Source organism: Thamnophis sirtalis, unplaced genomic scaffold, assembly GCF_051295495.1.
Source record: "Thamnophis sirtalis isolate CommonGarterSnake01/CBP01778 unplaced genomic scaffold, rThaSir2_p1.2 scaffold_1, whole genome shotgun sequence".
Taxonomy (NCBI): domain Eukaryota; kingdom Metazoa; phylum Chordata; class Lepidosauria; order Squamata; family Natricidae; genus Thamnophis; species Thamnophis sirtalis.
In genome coordinates, this window is record NW_028261381.1 from 155217285 (window position 1) to 155235668 (window position 18384).

The 18384-nt window shown below is 37.6% G+C and overlaps 1 protein-coding gene across 3 annotated transcripts in view; it reads right to left on the reverse strand.

Annotated features, from left to right (window-relative positions):
* Positions 1 to 1498: 1498 nt before the first annotated feature.
* The window catches only part of DDHD1 (DDHD domain containing 1), a 46121-nt gene continuing 29235 nt past the window's right edge, over positions 1499 to 18384 (reverse strand). For 2 of the 3 annotated variants that reach the window (XM_014066474.2, XM_014066473.2), the window contains 9 exons: positions 17436 to 17583; positions 16329 to 16435; positions 15860 to 15966; positions 10664 to 10926; positions 10108 to 10183; positions 7993 to 8142; positions 5374 to 5626; positions 3367 to 3561; positions 1499 to 2508 (listed from right to left, as the gene is read on the reverse strand). In XM_014066474.2, the coding sequence (XP_013921949.2) occupies positions 2324 to 2508; positions 3367 to 3561; positions 5374 to 5626; positions 7993 to 8142; positions 10108 to 10183; positions 10664 to 10926; positions 15860 to 15966; positions 16329 to 16435; positions 17436 to 17583 (1484 nt within the window). In that variant the 3' untranslated portion in view covers positions 1499 to 2323. The remainder of the gene's footprint in view (positions 2509 to 3366; positions 3562 to 5373; positions 5627 to 7992; positions 8143 to 10107; positions 10184 to 10663; positions 10927 to 15859; positions 15967 to 16328; positions 16436 to 17435; positions 17584 to 18384) is intronic. The other variant, XM_087728562.1, reaches the window with a different exon arrangement.

Genomic DNA, 18384 nt, shown 5'->3' on the forward strand with positions numbered 1-18384 from the left:
TTGTTTTCTTGCTAGGTAACATCATCAGTACTAGCTACTAGTACTAGGGTGCTGTTTGCTGTCAGTTTATATTCTAATGGCTTGCCTGTCTGTGTTAGTGGGGTGGTCTTAGAGATAGAAGCCAACAGCAAACAGCCCAATCAAAGAATCTCTAAGACCACCCCACCAACACTGACAGGCAAGCCACTAGACTAGAATATAGACTGACAGCAAACTGCACGCCTTGCTAGCACTGATGATGTCATCTACTTTGGGTAATGAAATGTCTGCAAGAAAACAAGCAAGCCTAGAGAGCACGAAGGACCCCTCATGTCAACTCTGAGCTACAAACATTCTCCTTTATTAGTTATTCTTTCACCCTGGCCAAAATTTTGACTTTCTTCAGGGGAGTGGGAGGAGGCACTTTATTTAAATTGCTTTTTGTCCAAGTCATATTCTTTCTTCCCTAGCACTTACCGTAAAGGGCATCAAGTTATTACAAGTCCCCTGATCACAGTTCTGTGCATGACGACTTCATCTGAAAGAATTATAAATGGATATATAGTATTGCTACAGATGGATGCTACCATCCATGTTACAGTTAAGATATACCACACTGAAGCCCTGGTTCTCAGCCTGAGTGCTTCATCCCTAAATATAGAAAGTATGACTCTGTGGAGGCCACGTCTTAGGGAAGCTTTGTGATTCTGATTAATGGTTTTTAAGTCTATGGCAGTGGTGGCAAACCTATGGCACACGTAGACACTATGGTTTAGAACAGATGTCTCCAACCTTGGCAACTTTTAAGACTTGTGGACTTCAACTCCGAGAATTTCCCAGGCAGCCTAATTGCAGTCCACGAGTCTTAAAAGTTGCCAAGGTTGGACACCCCTGATTTAGAATCTTCTGTCCAAGTACTGGTGGTAATTATATCAATGATCATATTTTTATGTTTTCCTAAATTTTATTCAATGTTTTCTTCCAAGTTCCCTGAATATCCAAGAATAAAGACTGAATATAAATCAAGTAAATTCGGTGTCACATTTTCAGATTTAGGGATAACTCTGCATGCAAAATGAAGGAGGATCCATGTGAGGGAAGGAACTGAGAGAGTTTTGTTGAAGAAGGAACGAAGAAATACTTTTAAGAGTTTTGGACTGCAGCAGTTGCCCTTGTGAAGAAGCAAACACCCTGCAGTGTGAAAAGCAGATGGCTTCATTTACAGCCTGAATAGCTGAAAGAAAAATGTAGTTGAGTACAAGTGCCTCTTCTCTGGATTCTAGCCAGCATCATTTTATCAAAAGAGTTTAACAATGGTCTAATTGTTCAAAGTCAAACACTCATCTTAAGAATCTGCTTGATACAAGGAACCACAAATTAAGACTTACTTTCCACCACTTAGTCTCCAAGAAGTTGAGTGCAGGTATTTTGCAAATTAAGAAGACAGCAACATATGAACATATGCCAAAATCAAAGAGAAAGCCTATCTTATCTTGGAGAAACAGGATTTAAGAAATAATGCTTGTGCGATATCACAAAAGTTTATTTTTAATGAAAAAAATACTGAAAAGTGTGCCACAGTGTCCATAGCTCCATTGAAATAGTACAAAGGTATGACATATGTCATTTGAGGAATAAAGTTTTAACACTGTAGAAAATAAATGTGGTTTTTTTTAAATTATGTTCCTCTGCTTCAAAGAAAACAAAAAGGAAAAAACTGTAGAAAACTAACATTTTTAATACATCGGAGAAGACAAATAGTAAGAGGTAATAATAAATTATTGTTACAATATTTTCAAACATTAAGGAGTGCTTGCCAGTTTTAGTACACGGAATGAGTTTTGTTACACCCTTTGTATCTGCCACTTGCTTGATGGGGTTTCAATGCAATCGAGGGCAACAGTACCTATTTGCTTCTTAATTTAACTCATACAAAGGACACAGAACATGGCTCTTTTAGATCTGCAGGCATTTCTCTTAAATGAAAACAAATTCCATTGTAACAGATTAGTCTCTGTATTTAAAAAAAAGCAGCTACTCTTAAACAGATATGTTAATCTGCAAAGATGTTATTCTACATGGATGCTAAAACAACTACTGCTGGCTTGTTTGAAAGCTGGAAGGGTGGGAGCTGAGAATGATCTTTCAAGAAGGCCTCAATTAGCACAGAAATGGATATGTGCACTGAAGGAAAATAATCTTGAAAGGAAGGAAATCAGACATGCATTTAAACTGAAACCATCATGCCTTAAAAACAGATGTTGTCTGATTGTTTTTGTGCCAATTGTCATGTTTCATCCTTTCTCCCCTTCCCACTCCTCCTTAATTCCTGCCCTATCCCTAATCAAACAGAATCTAAGCGGGCTTTGATGTTTTCCTCCTCTTCGTCCTGCTTGTACATGAACGTAAGAAGGAAAAGAGCGATGTCCATTGATGACCAGTAAGCTGTATGCGATGTAACGGCAGACCAGTACCTGCTTTCCACCAGGCCTTCCCTGAGCTCGAAGTCGATTCTGTGGTCCAGCTCAACTAGACAGGAAACAAAACCGTTACTACAGAAGAACAGTTCCCTTGTCCTTTGATGAACTTTTGATTCTTCACATCTACCTAACATTTGAAGGGGTGGTGGGTGTGGAAGAATAGGACTGAAAGTAGCTCTATTGAGTGGCATTCTTCATCTCTTAAGTTGCTAATTAGATACAGATCCCAAAAATGCCCCCCCCCCCCCATCCAAACCACTTAACAGAATGGAAATTGTGAGGCTTGGCAGCAGTGCCCCTAGAAAGTAGTTTCTAGTCAAAATATTAGAAGCTACACAACTATCAAAGAAGCTATGCTGGTTGGCTCTGGGTTGAAAAAAAAAGTCTTCATACTACGAGCAATTGAACAACAGGGAAATATCAGTAAAACTGCACACTGAAGCAGCAATGACTGTCTCATAAGAGCAAGAGCTAAAAATGGGAGAGTGAGATCTTGTAGTCCTTAGATATTACTTTGCTTTCTGATTCGTAGGACTGATGGTGATGAATTTTAGGGAGGACCAGAACTTCTAGAGCCAAATGAACTGGAATTTCAATCTACATGGAAGTCTGGCATGATTCTTTCCCTTGTCAACAAGCCTTGTCAAGGCTTGCTTGCTGCTAATCAAAATCCTACTTCCACGTCAGGAAGAAGCAGTTCTTACATCAGTGGTCCACAATCTTTTGGGCAACGGGGACTGGGGAAGGGGAGGGATAGTTTCGTGTGCTACCTAGGTTCTGCGCATGCGCAGATGAAGCATTGCTTATTTATGCAGTTCTTAGTGGGCCGATATCAGTCTATGGACCAGGGCCTTAGATAGAAAGGTGAAGACATAATTAGCAAAGTAAGGAACCAAGAACTACTTACTTGTTGGATCTAGGAAGCCAGAACTGCTGTGTGGAAAAGTCTGAGTCCCGACTGATGTTTGAATCAGAACTGACTTCTTGTCCTCCACTTCTGTTCCTTCTTTTCCTGGCTCAGGCACTTGTGAGGTGGGCAGACTGGAACGTCCAAATCTCGAGAACAGCATCCCTCCGAGGCCTTTTCCAATGCTAGCTGCCCCTATTCAATTAGCACAGTAAAGCAAGACACGTTATTCTGCAGCCACAGAACTCCAGGATTAGTGAAAGGTTAGATGATAAGTTCACAACTGCTCCCTGTAACAGAAATCACAGATTTTCTCTACATGCCACTTTAACTTCTAGGATAACTGACCAGTGTCCACAGTTTATGACTATTTTTTCACAGACTGATTGTAATATCGGGGTTCCATGGCTGAATTTTTTTTGTCTATCGCCATCCCAGAGCTTTCCTTCATCATGCATACAGAAGTACTTGATTAAAACAATGTTACTGAAACTGCAGTTATTCACCCTTAAAGACTATAACAGGTTTTTTTTTCTTTTGTCTCTGCTGCCACCATGTGGATAGTTGTACCCTGAAACTAGAGGTGTCATTCTCACTATTCCCAGTATCTACTTCATTAAAAATGCATCAACTGGAACTGTCTGCTGCACCTGTTAATGCCCACGTAGTAGCAAACTCGGAGCTCTGTGATATACAATCCATTTATAACCAACTAAATTGTTACTTGTTTATTTGGGGTAGGATCCAGGATTTAGGACACAGTTGTGCTAATCCCATTTACTCCAAGGGTTCTTTCCTTGATTAGTATTCCACCCATTGCTTCTTGCTCTGTCATCAGATGTTTTGGATAATAGATTGACCCCCTCTTCTCCAAGGCAGCTCCTCAAATACAGGAAGAGTGCTATCATGTCACTCCTAGTCCTTATCTTCGTTAGACACTAGACATACCCAGTTCCTGCAACCGTTCTTCATGTGTTTTTCCCCTAGTTCCCCCAAAAAGTTGTTGGTCTTCTCGGCACTTTTTCTAGAGTCTCAACATTTTTTTATACCGTGGTGACCCAAACTGGATGCCTATCATAAACCCTTTCCACCACTTAGTGGAATCATGAAATGATGTGGGACTGAGTAGCATTAGAGTCGTCTATGGGACAGGGCTTTGAGCCCAAATGATTCTAAAGTACTATCCACTGGTCCACAGAGCAATGTTTCAAATTTCAATATTTTATATAGGATTAGGAACTCTTGAAGAAAGAATGAGTCTGAAATGTAATATAGGTAGTCTTCATTTAGCAACCACAGTTGGGACCAGAACTTGGTTGTTAAGAGAAGTGGTTGCTAAGTGTGCTTATTGTTTTACTGCAGCTTTCCTTTGCTTTAGATCTGCAAAAGTTGTAAATGTGAGGACATTTTGCAAAGTTACTTTTTCATTACTGTCAGAACTGTGAATGGTTGCTGTACAAGGCAGTCACTAAATGAGGATTAACTAAATATTATGATTAAACATTTATGCTTCCTTGCTGCACCATTTATAGGAATGCATTTCTTCTGTCACATTTTCATTTTTTATTTAATTTATTCCTTTTTGAAAAAGGAAACATATCAAAGAAGACCATACTAGGAAATCTAAATTATCTATACCTTGTGCTTATGCTTCCTCTATTATTTCTGCGAAGTAGATTAATCGGAGAGACAAAGATTGGCCCAATGTCACCATAAGCCTCATGGCTCCAGGAATTCTATTTTTTAGAGCGGAGGGTTTTAAAACTGTTTGACTCAATTGCAGGAAAATGTCATTACTTCACAAAAACAAACAATAACAAAAAAAATAAAAAAATCCCAAACAGTCTGCTCTTCACAGCAGCATTCGCAAACTGGATTTTGACTCATAAATAAGCAATTACATATTGCTTCTTTACTTTCAGGATTATGCCTAAATTCTCCTCAATTTAAGAACCACTGCTTTAGAGGAAGACAAACACTACCAACAAAGAAAGGTTTAATAGTTACCCATTATGCTTGCTTTGCCTATATTTGTTATGGATTCCCCATAATGCCGCCGAGACATGACGGGGGATGTTGTTGGACTGGGCAATGTTGTGAGAGATTCAGAGTCAGAAACAGAGGTAGATTCTTTTGCTGGATTGAGAAAGCTTGGCTTCATGTGTTCGTAAGGTAGTGGATTTGTGGTATTATACCAATGTATTTGCACAGGAGAAATATTACTGTAGTGCTTCAGAATTAAAGGTTCTAGTCTATAGGCCTGCAAAGAAGAAGACAAAGAAAGAAATTGTGAACTGGGAACATTTTAATTATATCCAGTCTTCATCTGGTCAAATATCTACCCATTTATCACTTAAATGTTTAAGTAATATTCCTTCTCTCTTCACCTCCATTTAAAAGTTTAAAACAATATGACTGATGCTGAATCCAACTTTGGTTGGTCACTGGGAACAGAGGTTCGGTCTTCTGAGCTTTCGGACTTGTGCTGGAGCCCATCTTCAGGAAACTTCTCCCTATTCTATTCTGGGGACTATTCTGTGTGTACTATTTATGTGGTGCTACACACAACCAGGCACCACATAAATACTATGCATAGAATAGTCCAAAGCATATATTCTGTTACAGAGAAGTTCCCTGATGGGTTCTAGCCTGAGGCCCAAAAAATGGAAGATTAAACCTTGGGTCCCAGAGACAGACCAAGATTTGATCCTGCAACATTATTCTGGGACACCTATATTTGCCTTCATTCATAATACAACTGATCTAAAGATCCTGCTTCCTAGAAAAAAAGAATCATTACTATCCTGCAGTTTCATATGAGCTTTATGCAAACAATCATTTTTGCTTATATTGGAATTGAGAATATTTTTACATTAACTTGTTCTACACATTGTTTTAAAATAAACAACATATGCTGATGTGGTAGCACATTTGCACATGGCCAAGAAACATCAGCAATATACATGGAAATCATGAGCAATTTGCTATGCTAAGTTTTGCTAAAGATACTAGTGCATTAAAGATAAAGTAAGTTTTTGAATACATTGTTTTTTTATCATTTCTAAAACAACCATCTATGAAAACAAAAATGCCATTTTCTATTTATATAATACATCTAGTTCATGCGGTTGATGTTTCCGATGTTTAGATGTTTCTTCATATTTTCTTTCATATTTGAGTTATTGGGAGTTAGCCGACTATAAATTTGATAATAAATACATAAATAAATAAATATATAGCCCATGACAAAGAAAACAAAAACAAGACAGACCCTAAAGAAAGACTGAAGGTCAAGACACATATTATGTGTTAGAACAATAGTTTATATGGAAGTCTCTTTGCAGAACTTAATTTAAAAAGGCTATTTTGTGTGACTGAGTACATTAAGGAAAATGTTTCTGCCAAGTTCAACTAGAAGTGAGCTATGACAATTACTTTGTAGCTTGTGCTATCCAATTAAAGAAAAAGCTTATATATGTATGATTGTACATTATCTTCAAGTCCATCAACTCTGAATTCATCTGTAATGGGGCCATCCATCCCATACTGTTCCATTTTATAAAAAAATGACCATCGTCCAGTTTACCAAACGCTTTATTACAGTCTAAGTATACTTCATCCATAACATTCTCTTGGCCTACTAATTTAATTATTTTGTCAAAAAATGTAATGAAATTTGTTTAGCACAAACTATTTTTAACAAATAATACAGGGTTCTAGTAATCACTCTGTTCCTTTCTAAATGCTTGCAAAGTCACTACTTGATCTACCTTTCTTAGATTTTCCCAGATACTAAGGGGTCAAGCTGATTGGGCTGTGTTCTGGGGAACTTTTTAAACTTTTCATAAAACTGAAACAACATTATCTTTTCCAGTTCTGAAATCACATCTGCCAGTTTCTTTAGCATCCTGGGATGTAATCCATCCAGGCTATTAGAATTGAATTTATTCAAAGCAGCTAGGTGTTCTCTCACAAATTCCTGGCCTACTTTGACTGCGTGTCTCTTCTGCCCCAATTCTGAAGCTGAACCGTTTTTCTTTTTGTGAAAAGACAAATGCAAAATTAGAATTAAGCAGTTCAGCCTTCTCCAAACAGCGGACGGAACATTTCCCTCACATTCTTCCTGTTCTGCACATACCCCAATATGAGCATTTTTTTTAAAAAAAGGGCTTAATTGCAGGATTCAGTTAATTCTTAGCATTAGTCTTTCTAAAATTTCTAATAGGTTTTAAGAGTTTGAATTATTTTCTTAGTTTTGGCTTCTTTTATGATCCCCTCTTTCCAAGTTTAAATCCCATGTTTTGTTTCTTTATTTCTCAGAAAACTCTTTATGCCACCATAATGGTCTCATTAGTTCTTTCCCATTTTTCTTTCTCTTTGGTATTGTTTGTGTTTGAGCCTTAATTACCTAATCTTTCAGAATTTCCCAAACATGTTGACTTGTTTTTCTCTTCAGGACTTCCACCAATGGAATCCTTCAATTTTTTTCTCCCTTAGAAAAAAATCCTGATGTACTATGGCTTTCATTTAATGACATCAACATTTTGCTATCTGAGGGGCTACTTCATCTGGCTCCATGATAGTCGCCTCTCTTCTGTGAAAGCTTGCTACTATACTAACACTCACCACTGGATCTGTTGGATGAAAAATATTTAGCAACCGGTTACAAATTTTTCTGGGTAGAATGTGATCTTGAGTTCCATTGTTTCCTGGACGGATGCCACGCAAGGCCAAAAACACTGCTAATGGAGATCCCATACAGAAGAAATTGTCCACCTATGGAAACATTTCATTTGATATTAACAGGCAGAGTAATAGGCAGCTGGTCTAGCAAATAGCAAGAAACTTTGAGGTAAGGAAGAAGAGCTGTGATCTCATTGCCTTGAGAAACAATACAAATTGAGGAAAGCCACAGTTTAATAATGAATTAATAATCTTTTTGAGTTATATAATAACCAAAGAAACCTATGTTATAAAAATACTACAGTGTGGTTTTGATTTCCCCCCGAGAACATTTCAATTACAAGAAGTATTGCAGGAAAGGTTGGGGAAACTTGGGTGCTTAAAAAGAACTGTTCAGAATATTCCCAAAGCAGAACAGAAATCTTCTTCTCTGTGACCATATGGGAAATTAAGGAGGTTGTGGCCACTACTTAACTGCAACTTAGGAAAGCTGCAGTATTTTTCCCCCAACAAAAACTTCAAGGAAGATATAGTGGTATGAGGGAAGGGCAATGGGAGACAGGGAGTTCAGCCACAGCTAGGGGGACAGTCAGATATGTTATATGCTTGCACGTGGGGCCCTAAACATGTTAAGGACCCCATTTCCTGATTATATTGAAAGTTATAGGCATAACGTTTTGCAGCTGATAGACAGAAGCATACATTTATGTGTGGTGTTTGCACTTGGTTCTAACTGCTCTTATGATTGTTTACAGTCCAGAGCAGAGGTGGGTTGCTATCGGTTCACACTGGTTTGGTCAAACCAGTAGTGGAAATTGGGACTGGGATGCCAAACCGGTAGGGACGGATGGCTGGCCATGCCTCTGAACTGGTTCCCTGGTCACCGCTGCCGTTTCCGGCTTGGTTTTTAATCATTTTTTCATGTTCTGCGCATGCGCAGAACAATTTACATTCAACTGCGCAGTACGCAAGAAGCAACCCAGCAGCAACCCCGGCAGCAACCCACCCATGATCCAGAGTCACTTGTCTGAGAGGAGTGGCTATAGAAGCTGAATAAATAAACAAATAAGAGCCAGCTTAATCTGCAACAGGAATGTGGGTGTGGCAAATATCCCAGAAGGGACCCTCCCTAATTTCTTAGGCTCTAAAGGCAACAGGGGAGAAATGTGCTTTCAGACTTGCAAGATTCTGTTGTTGTAACCTTACAATAAAGTAGAACTATGGCTCATCTGGGCGTGTTTCCTGTGGAGGTTACCATGCAAGGCTGCCAGAAGATGAACAACAAATATGTTTTAAAATGTTTAATATCCAACATCCTAGAGCATATGTCAGGATACAGTGATGGAAGATCTTTTTTAAAAATCCAATACCAAATATAATTATTGCACATTAATTTCTCATAAAATTAATCTACAGTTATTAAGCTGTGTTCAATATCAGAGATGTGACTTCTTCAAAACAATCTGATCACAACTTGCAGATATACTGTTTGGTTGACAGTAATAGATGCCAGCTTCCTATTATGCTCATATTCCTTTGTATAAACTGCATTTTTAAAAAATGATTTTATATAAAAAAATATGAACTGCTAGCTGGATTGAGATGACAAGGGAGAACAAAACTGGACAGGAAAAGGTAAATTCACAGTATTTTCGGTGATGTATCTTTTAATGTTGAAGAGACAGAAAACTCTTGAGGCAAAAATAGTATTCAAATTTGCACAACTTTTCACTGTGAGTGCACATATTGAAAACAATTCATGATGTACAGCCAAAACCATCTAAATGATGTTTGATAGCCTGACTCAGATCAACAGGCACCACACCCTGCACATCTTGATTATTTCCTCCTATCCTCTATTATATAATAAGGAGAATAGTACTTTTTTTGTTTGAAAATAATCCATTTCCTGGTAATATTTGAATTAAAAGGTTTGTGTATAGAAAACATATTTGTAGATTTATCTAAGTTGAAAGTAGTATTGGTAAAAAAAAAGAGTTGACCAGCTTGTTAAAAGTGACCTATCGGAAAGAAAAGACATTCCTTATCTATTCATACCTTGAATTTTAAGGCAGGTGTTTTGGCTACAGTTGATGTCTTTAGTCCATGCAATCTATCTTCTATCTCCCTCAGCCTAGGAGAAAATTAACAGTGGCATGAACAATTTTAATTAGAACACGCAGTCCATTCTATTTAAATCTGTTATTTTTCACATATATGGCAACAATGGAAAAGAAGATATTTTACTTGGGAAAACAGTGGAGAAGGGGGAAAAAATCATCTTTTCCCCCATGGTCCATCTGGCCCTTCCCCTAGTTAAGAACTGAATGATCATTAAGAAATGTCCCTGACCTTCCTAAAAGGTCAGGGACATTTAGACTGAAGCCCACTAAGTGCTGCATGCATTATTACATTACCTCTGCTGATGAAGTCTAAAAATAAAAAAAAATCATTGATAGAAATGGCCTTCAATATTTATTTTACAAAGACACAGCTGAACTAAGATCTGCCTATGTATCAAACCTATCCTGTTTTCTCAAAATGGTGCTGAATCTACTCATGCATTTTCTTCATGCCAGGGATCTCTTTAGTAATTCCAAGGATATTTTCTTACTGTTTCTTGGTTAAGTAAAACTCTTCTAGTAAATGCTGCTCCTCATAGGTCATCCAGGTGTGCTCGAGAACATCATATTCCTTCTCAAGTAGCTGTTCATACAGCCTGACTGGATTCCATCCTGTCATGATATCATACGCAATCACACATCCTAAGGAATGGGATACAATAGACACTTTCCCATCTTTTTCTGTAAATTCTGGATTCCGGGAACAGAAAAGTGTGTACAAACGATTCATCTCTTGCTGGAGGCCTTTTACCAGCTGTGTTAAAAGAGTGAGGAAAAGAAACACACACAGAGAGAAGAGTTAAAAAACAATCATTTAAAAACTATTCTGCATATTGTTAGCTTCTGTATTTCTGCTTATATTTAAGTGCAAATTTTGTGACCAATTGAACAGGACAGAAAAACCAATGAAGAGCAATCAGTTAATGGAATAGTAGTTTTTAAATGTATCATTTAAGTAAACAAAGAGCCAAGTCTTTTAAAAAGCTAAAACAGAAAGATTCCTATTTTAATTATCATGCTTGCAGCTCAATTCCTCAAAATGTCAACTATTAAACAATATATATTAATCACAAGAAACCTGTCTCCAGGTAGAAGATACTGTACAGAGGCTATCGGTATTTAGACGATTAGCAAATTAGAGCAGATTGAAACAAAGTAATTTGTAACAAGAGGATTCAAATAAACACTGTGGAACATCTGCTTGGAGGCACAAAATATCATTAAGGTTTTCTACTTTGATGCAATCAGATCAAGCAGCATAAATATGGAAAGGGCAGCAGCTAAAGGATTGGCCTAGAAATTGGGATGCCATTTTAGTCCTCTCTTAGGAATGAAAGCTGGCTAAGTGACTCTGGGACAGACACTCCTTATTTCAACACACCTCACAGGATTGTTGTTGGGAACATAGGGGGTAGCAACATTGAACTGATCCAAAATAAAGATGGGATAAACAGTTTATAAAGAGGTAAATAAGCCCCATTTCAGAAGGTCAGAACAATCAGCTCCTTTTATCAGTCATATTTATGATCTGTTTCTGTTGAGCAGTACAGTCCATTTGAAAAGACAGTAGTTATTTAATGCATAGGTTTCAAGCATAGGGGAAGGGGACCTGAAATACGATTTGTGATATGAGATAAAACAAATACTCTGGCTATGAAAAAAGAGAAAACTTGTAAAATGAGAAAAGGGTACCAGTGACTTTTTGTAGTATACTGTAGTATACCTAATTTGTTAAAGTCAATATTGAAGTATCTAAGTACTTGGTATATAAGAAGAATCTGATAGTTTAGACGCCAGCTTTTGATCCTGTCCCTGCTATGGAAATTTCTTATTACAATGTTAGCCTGACCCTTTCTAACTATGTAAACTTCAGATATGTGGCAGAGTTTTTGCTTTCAGACTGTATTGTACAGTGGTGGGTTCCGGATCCCGTTGCAACCGGTACGGTGCAATGGGGCCGGACGTCCATCACATGCACGAGCGCATGTGTACTTACTGCCTGCGACGTTCCGTAATGCTCCAGCTACTCGACGGAGCATCGCACAGGCACCGTATGCTCCATGCATGTACATGGAAGCCCCAATTGGCTCAAATACAGGTAAGGAGGGCGGGTGGGTGGGCCCTCCAAAGCACCGTATCGGAACGGTGCTCCCAACAGGCACCAGTATGCCCGTACCGGGGCGTACCAGTCGTATCCCACCACTGCTACCGTACCATTTAAATACCTTTTTCCTTTTTCCTAGCAAGTTCTTGACCACAAAAAATTCTACACCTCTTCATTGTGTGAATATTTATTCTGTTTATCATACTCTATTTGTCAGGGAAGAATATACCAGATCCTAAAATCCATTGTTTGTTAATTCTTCAAAAATAGTTTCCTCTTTTTAAATTTTAAAATGTCTACTAGGACTGTAATATCTGACTGATTTCCCCCCCCCCTCCTTTATGTAACTTACAAAGCACATTTCTTTCTGACTCCTACAGTGAAATTTCTCACCCCAGTTGCTGGATGACCTTCTTAAACCATGTAACATTTTTGAATTATTTAGGAAAATCTCTGAAAGAGATTGTTACCCTCTCATCCAATGCATGATGTTGAGGGGGGATTTTTCTCCTCATAGAAATGTCTCCTACTTCTTCATTGCTGTTCTTTGCTACAGCTAACAATTGATTCTTTGTATGATAAATCGTGTGATCTCATTATTTGCAAACTGTTCCTTAGTCCACTTCTTAGTCCATGCCTACTAATTAAGTAAGCAATCCAATACACTCAAACAGCAAAGGAACTATTGTGCTTATACTGAAAGAAAATTATCAGTGAGAATTCTATTAGAAAAACCATGGAATTATTTTTGTAAAAGATAATTAAAGTTGGGTTTAATTCATATTCAGTCATCAAAACATACAAAAAGTCCTGCTGAATCTGGCTATAAAGCCCAACATATTTAGCTCTCTATTCAAACAATAGCCAGGCAAGTAACCTTAAAGTACAGTGTGAAGGCAAGAAACATTTCCATTAATGCTTCTTGTTTAACACTATTTCTTGCCACTTCTAATCTTGGTATAATATAGCTACTGATAGATTTATTTGTTATGGATCCTAAATCCCCTCCAAGTCAAACTGGTTATCATTACTGCATCTGTGATACTTAATTCTATAATTTCATGCCATACTGGGTATCTTCAGCCATTTTGAGGTGGAAACAGGAACGACCATCATTCCAGCATCTACCACTGATAGTACACTACTAACACCTACCATTGATAGGCAACCAACTTCTACTGCAGATCTCTGATGTTAGACGGGTTTCCAGAATGTTAACATCTGGAAGGCAGCTGGGCCTTATGGAATCATGGGACGAGTTATTAGGGACTGCGCTGCAGAGCTAACCAGAGTGTTCACGGATATTTTCAATCTATCCTTGTTGCAGTGCTCTATCCCTACCTGCCTGAAGACAACCATTATAGTGCCAGTCCCTAAGCAGACAGTAGTGGTATCTCTTAATGATTATAGACCAATAGCTTTAACATCTGTTGTCATGAAATGTTTTGAGAGACTGGTGTTGAACTATATTAAGCCTAGTCTTCCATCTACTTTGGACCCATACCAATTTGCATATAGGAGAAATAGATCAACTGATGATGCTATATCTATTGTTGTCCATACTGTATTAAATCATTTGAAACAACAGGGAACATATGTAAGGTTGCTATTTGTGGATTATAGCTCTGCCTTTAACACCATTCTACACAATATGTCCAATTTGGGTATAAATCAGAGGATTTGTTTGTGGATAAAGGATTTTCTGACAGATAGGCCACAGTCAGTAAGGATGGAATCTCACCATTCTTCTACTCTGATATTAAGCACGGGAACCCCACAGGATTGTGTGCTAAGCTCCTTCCTTTATTCTTTGTACACACATGACTGTATCCCATTGTATAATACCAATGCAATTATTAAATTTGTGGATGACATGACAGTGGTGGGGCTCATTAATAAGAACAATGAGCCTGCTTATAGGAAGGAAGTACAAGGGCTGACATTGTAGTGTAAAGAAAATAATCTTACACTTAACACCAAAAAAACCTAAAGAACTTATAATTGACTCCAGGAGGAAGAGAGATGTATATTTACCATTGTACATAAATGGCGAGGAGGTGGAGAGGGTTGATAGTTTTAAATTTCTGGACATTTATATCTCAGAGGACCTCTCATGGACCATGAATGCTAACATTCTTGTGAAGGCAGCACAGAAGAGGCTGTACTTCCTGAGAATGCTAAGGAAGATAAATGTATCTCGGCATCTACTTTTGTCCTACTATCGCAGCACTATTGAGTGTGTCCTGACATACGGCATTCTTGCATGGTATGGGAGCAGCTCTGCAGCAGACAGAAAAGCTCTACAGAGAATCATTAAAACTACCCAGAATATCACCGGGCTCCAGGTACCAGTCCTGGACGACATCTTCGCATCTTGGTGTTTGAGGAAGTTGCATAACATTTTCAGAGACTCTTCCCATCCTGCTTACAATCTTTTTAGACTGTTGCCTTCTGGCAGAAGATACAGAACAATTAAAACTAGAATCACACGTCTTCTGAATAGTTTTATCCCAGAGCTATAATTGCACTCAACAATGAACTAAACGGTCACCATCAGTGAGCTATTGGACAGCACTACTTGGTCTATTGTATGTATGTTTAGGGTGGTTTAGGGGCGGGGATTTTTGGATGGGGGGGGTGTTTGGGAATTGTTATGTGTGTTGGGCCTGGTCTCTGGGTGTTATGTGAATTTCGTTGTATGTGTAAACTGTGTATATACGTACAATGACAGTAAAGTAAAGTAAAGTAAAACTACATCTGCAACAGCACAACAGCCTAAGGCAAATGAATTTTCAGCCTCATCTAGCTCACAAGGTCACTGCAAATAAAACATGTTGGACATGTTTTGGACAGTTATATATTTGTCATGGACAGTTATATATTTGCTAACCCGTGTAGCCATCACATTATAAGAAGGGACTTTAAAAATTTACCACCAATAACCATGATTAATTGCACATTCCCCCAGTGCTGACAGAAGAAAGTGAGGAGATTTATTTAATGGATCCACCCCACAAATTACATGTGCTCTGAATCAAGTCTGTACTGGGCTGCTCAACTGCTGTCATTGCACAGCTGGACTGTAGACACTCAAAGAGGAGGTTGATATAGTTAACTATTATTACATCCCACTATCACAACGTAACTTACTATACTTCTCTCTTGCCTTTTGGTTGGTAAATGAGGGATTATGATCACAGCATCAATTGGGATGTTGGAAATAATTTGATGCCCATGATTTGCTAAAACCTAACTTGTAAGGTTAGATTTTAGCAAATCATGGGCATCAAATTATTTCCAACATTCCAATTGATACTGTGATTGTATCTTTTTGCATACTATGTCTGAAAAAGATACTGACCTTACTCTATCACTCAGTGTGTGATTTGACTGTAGGACTTCCAACTGCAGAGTCCTAGCATGCAGGAAGTATCAGTTTATTACTTTGTGTCTATACAATAGAACTTCATACACTCTTCCTTAAGATAACAGAGAAACCGAAGTTTGCTTAACTGAAAAGCTGCTGGGTCATTTTTTCTCCACACTTCAAAAAGCAACAACAACCACTTAACAATACACATACCTCATCTCTATAGAGGGGACTTGTGTAATACATTATGTCCATTGCACTGCTGTTAAGCAAATCCCTTAGTCCACGAACTTTATCTGGAGTAATTGAGTCAACAGTGTCTAAAATGAAAAAAAGAAGATCAAGGTGTGCTAAAATCTTAAATGGTTCAAAATCAACAATTCAAAACATCTAAATCCATAACTATGGAAACTGCTCAAGTGCTGTGATAATGTGCTTGTTCATCACTACCAGTGTTTTCCTTCTATATCAGTTTAGGCAGCTGAAGGATGTTTGGGATTAAATTTAGAGCCAACAGACCTAACAAGCCTAAATTAAAATGGGCAGATGGTGTCCAGAAACATTTACAATATGGATGGGTTTCTTGCTAGATAACTGAACAAGTGAAACTCAACGCTAGAGAAAATATAAAAAATGCCACTTTCCAAGTATTATCAGATTTTTAAAAAAGAGAATGAAATACCTCCATCAAGTGTAAGTTTAGATCGCCATTCTACTGGCAAGAATTCAACATGTGTTGCAAGGTTGCTAAAATATTTGTCTTCAATTTTCCTTGCAGTTTCCCGCATCCTAGAACATAAAACAAAACAAAAACAAATGTTAGACTGAAAAATAAGAGTACTTCTAATAAATAACAATAATCTCCAAAGCAGACGCTTATAGGAAATGATCTTGCCCAAAGTTATCCAACAAAGGATGTTCTTGGGATCTAGTTATCTTAAGAACCACCTTTCTCCTATTGTTTCTGCTTGACCAGAAAGAACTGGATATGCTCCAGGTCCCATATGTAAAGCTCTACCATCTTGCAGAACCCAAGAGATGCACCTTCTTTGTAGCTCCACCTCTCCTGTGGAATGGAAATCTTCCTGAGGACTGCATAGCCCTAAGCCTGTTGTGTTTTCGCAAATCTGTAAAAATCTGGCTTTTTCAACAGGTCCTAGGATAAGGTGAGGTCATTTGTTCTATGATAGCGCATTCTGGTATTCAATTATGATTTTGTTTCATTCTCTGGTGACTTGTATTTATTACTGTTTGCTTTTTTAATTTTTATGCCACTATTTTTAATCCTCATATTGTACAACCTGTGACCCACTGGGTCATTGTTTCAGTGACATTTTGTTACCTAAAGAGGGAAACAGAATGACTATGAGTGGGCAAAAATGTTGTGGGGCAGGAGCTCCTTCCTCCCTCCCTTCCCTCTCCTCTCCCCTCAAATCTCTTATCAAAGTCTGATTTAATTTCACTTCTGAGAAGCAAAGATTTCTGTAGTCTCCAAAGTCTAGATCAGAGCAAAACACTGGGCAACTTTCTAAGTACCATTTAAAATCTCCATCACGTTTATCTGATAAATGAAAACAATCAGTATTGTAAAAACTTATAATATAAACTGTAAGACACTGCAATTTAAAATCAGTACAAAAACAGATTTTGTAGCCTAATTAAAAAGTATATACAACTCTTTAAACAGCTCTTAAGTATATTAAAACAAAATTAACTTATTTATATTTTGTAGCATTCTTCTGATCTACTGATGTACATACAGGTTGAAAAAAAGAAATGAAGCACTTACATGGCAGTATTCCTTATAATCCTTCCTTGCTCTATTTTCTGTCCAATGCCATGCACAACAAACACAATGTGAGTTGTTGGAGAAGGCTTGTCTTCTAATGTAGCTTCTTCAACATAGCCTCTATGAAGTCTTGTCCCACTACTTGAAGCTGCAGAATGAAATTGGCATCACTTAATTCTACCTGGAAAAGGCAATTACTTTGTGCAAAACCCTCTTTTAAGTGCCCAAGCATAAAAGTTTATTTAAAGTTTTTTTTTCTTCATTTGCTTTAAATACATTATAATGTATACTGAAAAACACATATACACAAGATGTATATGTATACTGCAGAAAGAAGGGCTTATATTTTGAGTAGATTTAATAGCAAGATTAATTTTAACCCTGCAATGTTACTACTTCAATAGCAGATATTCGTAGGTATTGAACAACTGATGTTTATATGTATAATACACAACATCAGAAATCCGTATGTAATGAAATACTGAGGTTATTGTTTTATTAAGATTGAGGGAATCCAAGTTTAAACCACAAACTGATTAGATAACTTTATGCCAGTTGTTTCATTTCTGCCTATTCTACTTAAAAGAGTTTTGTGAAGATAAAACGAAGGGAAAAGTCATGCAAGCCTTTGGATTACAAAAGAAAAGAAATATAACTGCTATGAATGAGTAATATAAGATATCAAAATACTGTATGTTTCTTTATCTTAGATTTGGGCTAGCCAAAATATCTTGGGGAGGTCAGCTATGTTATGGCTGAAAACTATCCCTTTATCACAAACAATTGGTAAGTTTGTCAGAAAAAACTCCTACCCTAATTTTATAGTTCCTTTTTGAGTAGCACTGGTCATTATTAAGTACATTTCAGAAAAATAAACCAGATCAGTTTTCACATTTTTCACAGAAACATACAATATATTCAGCAAGGATGTTTTGATAATGCACACAAA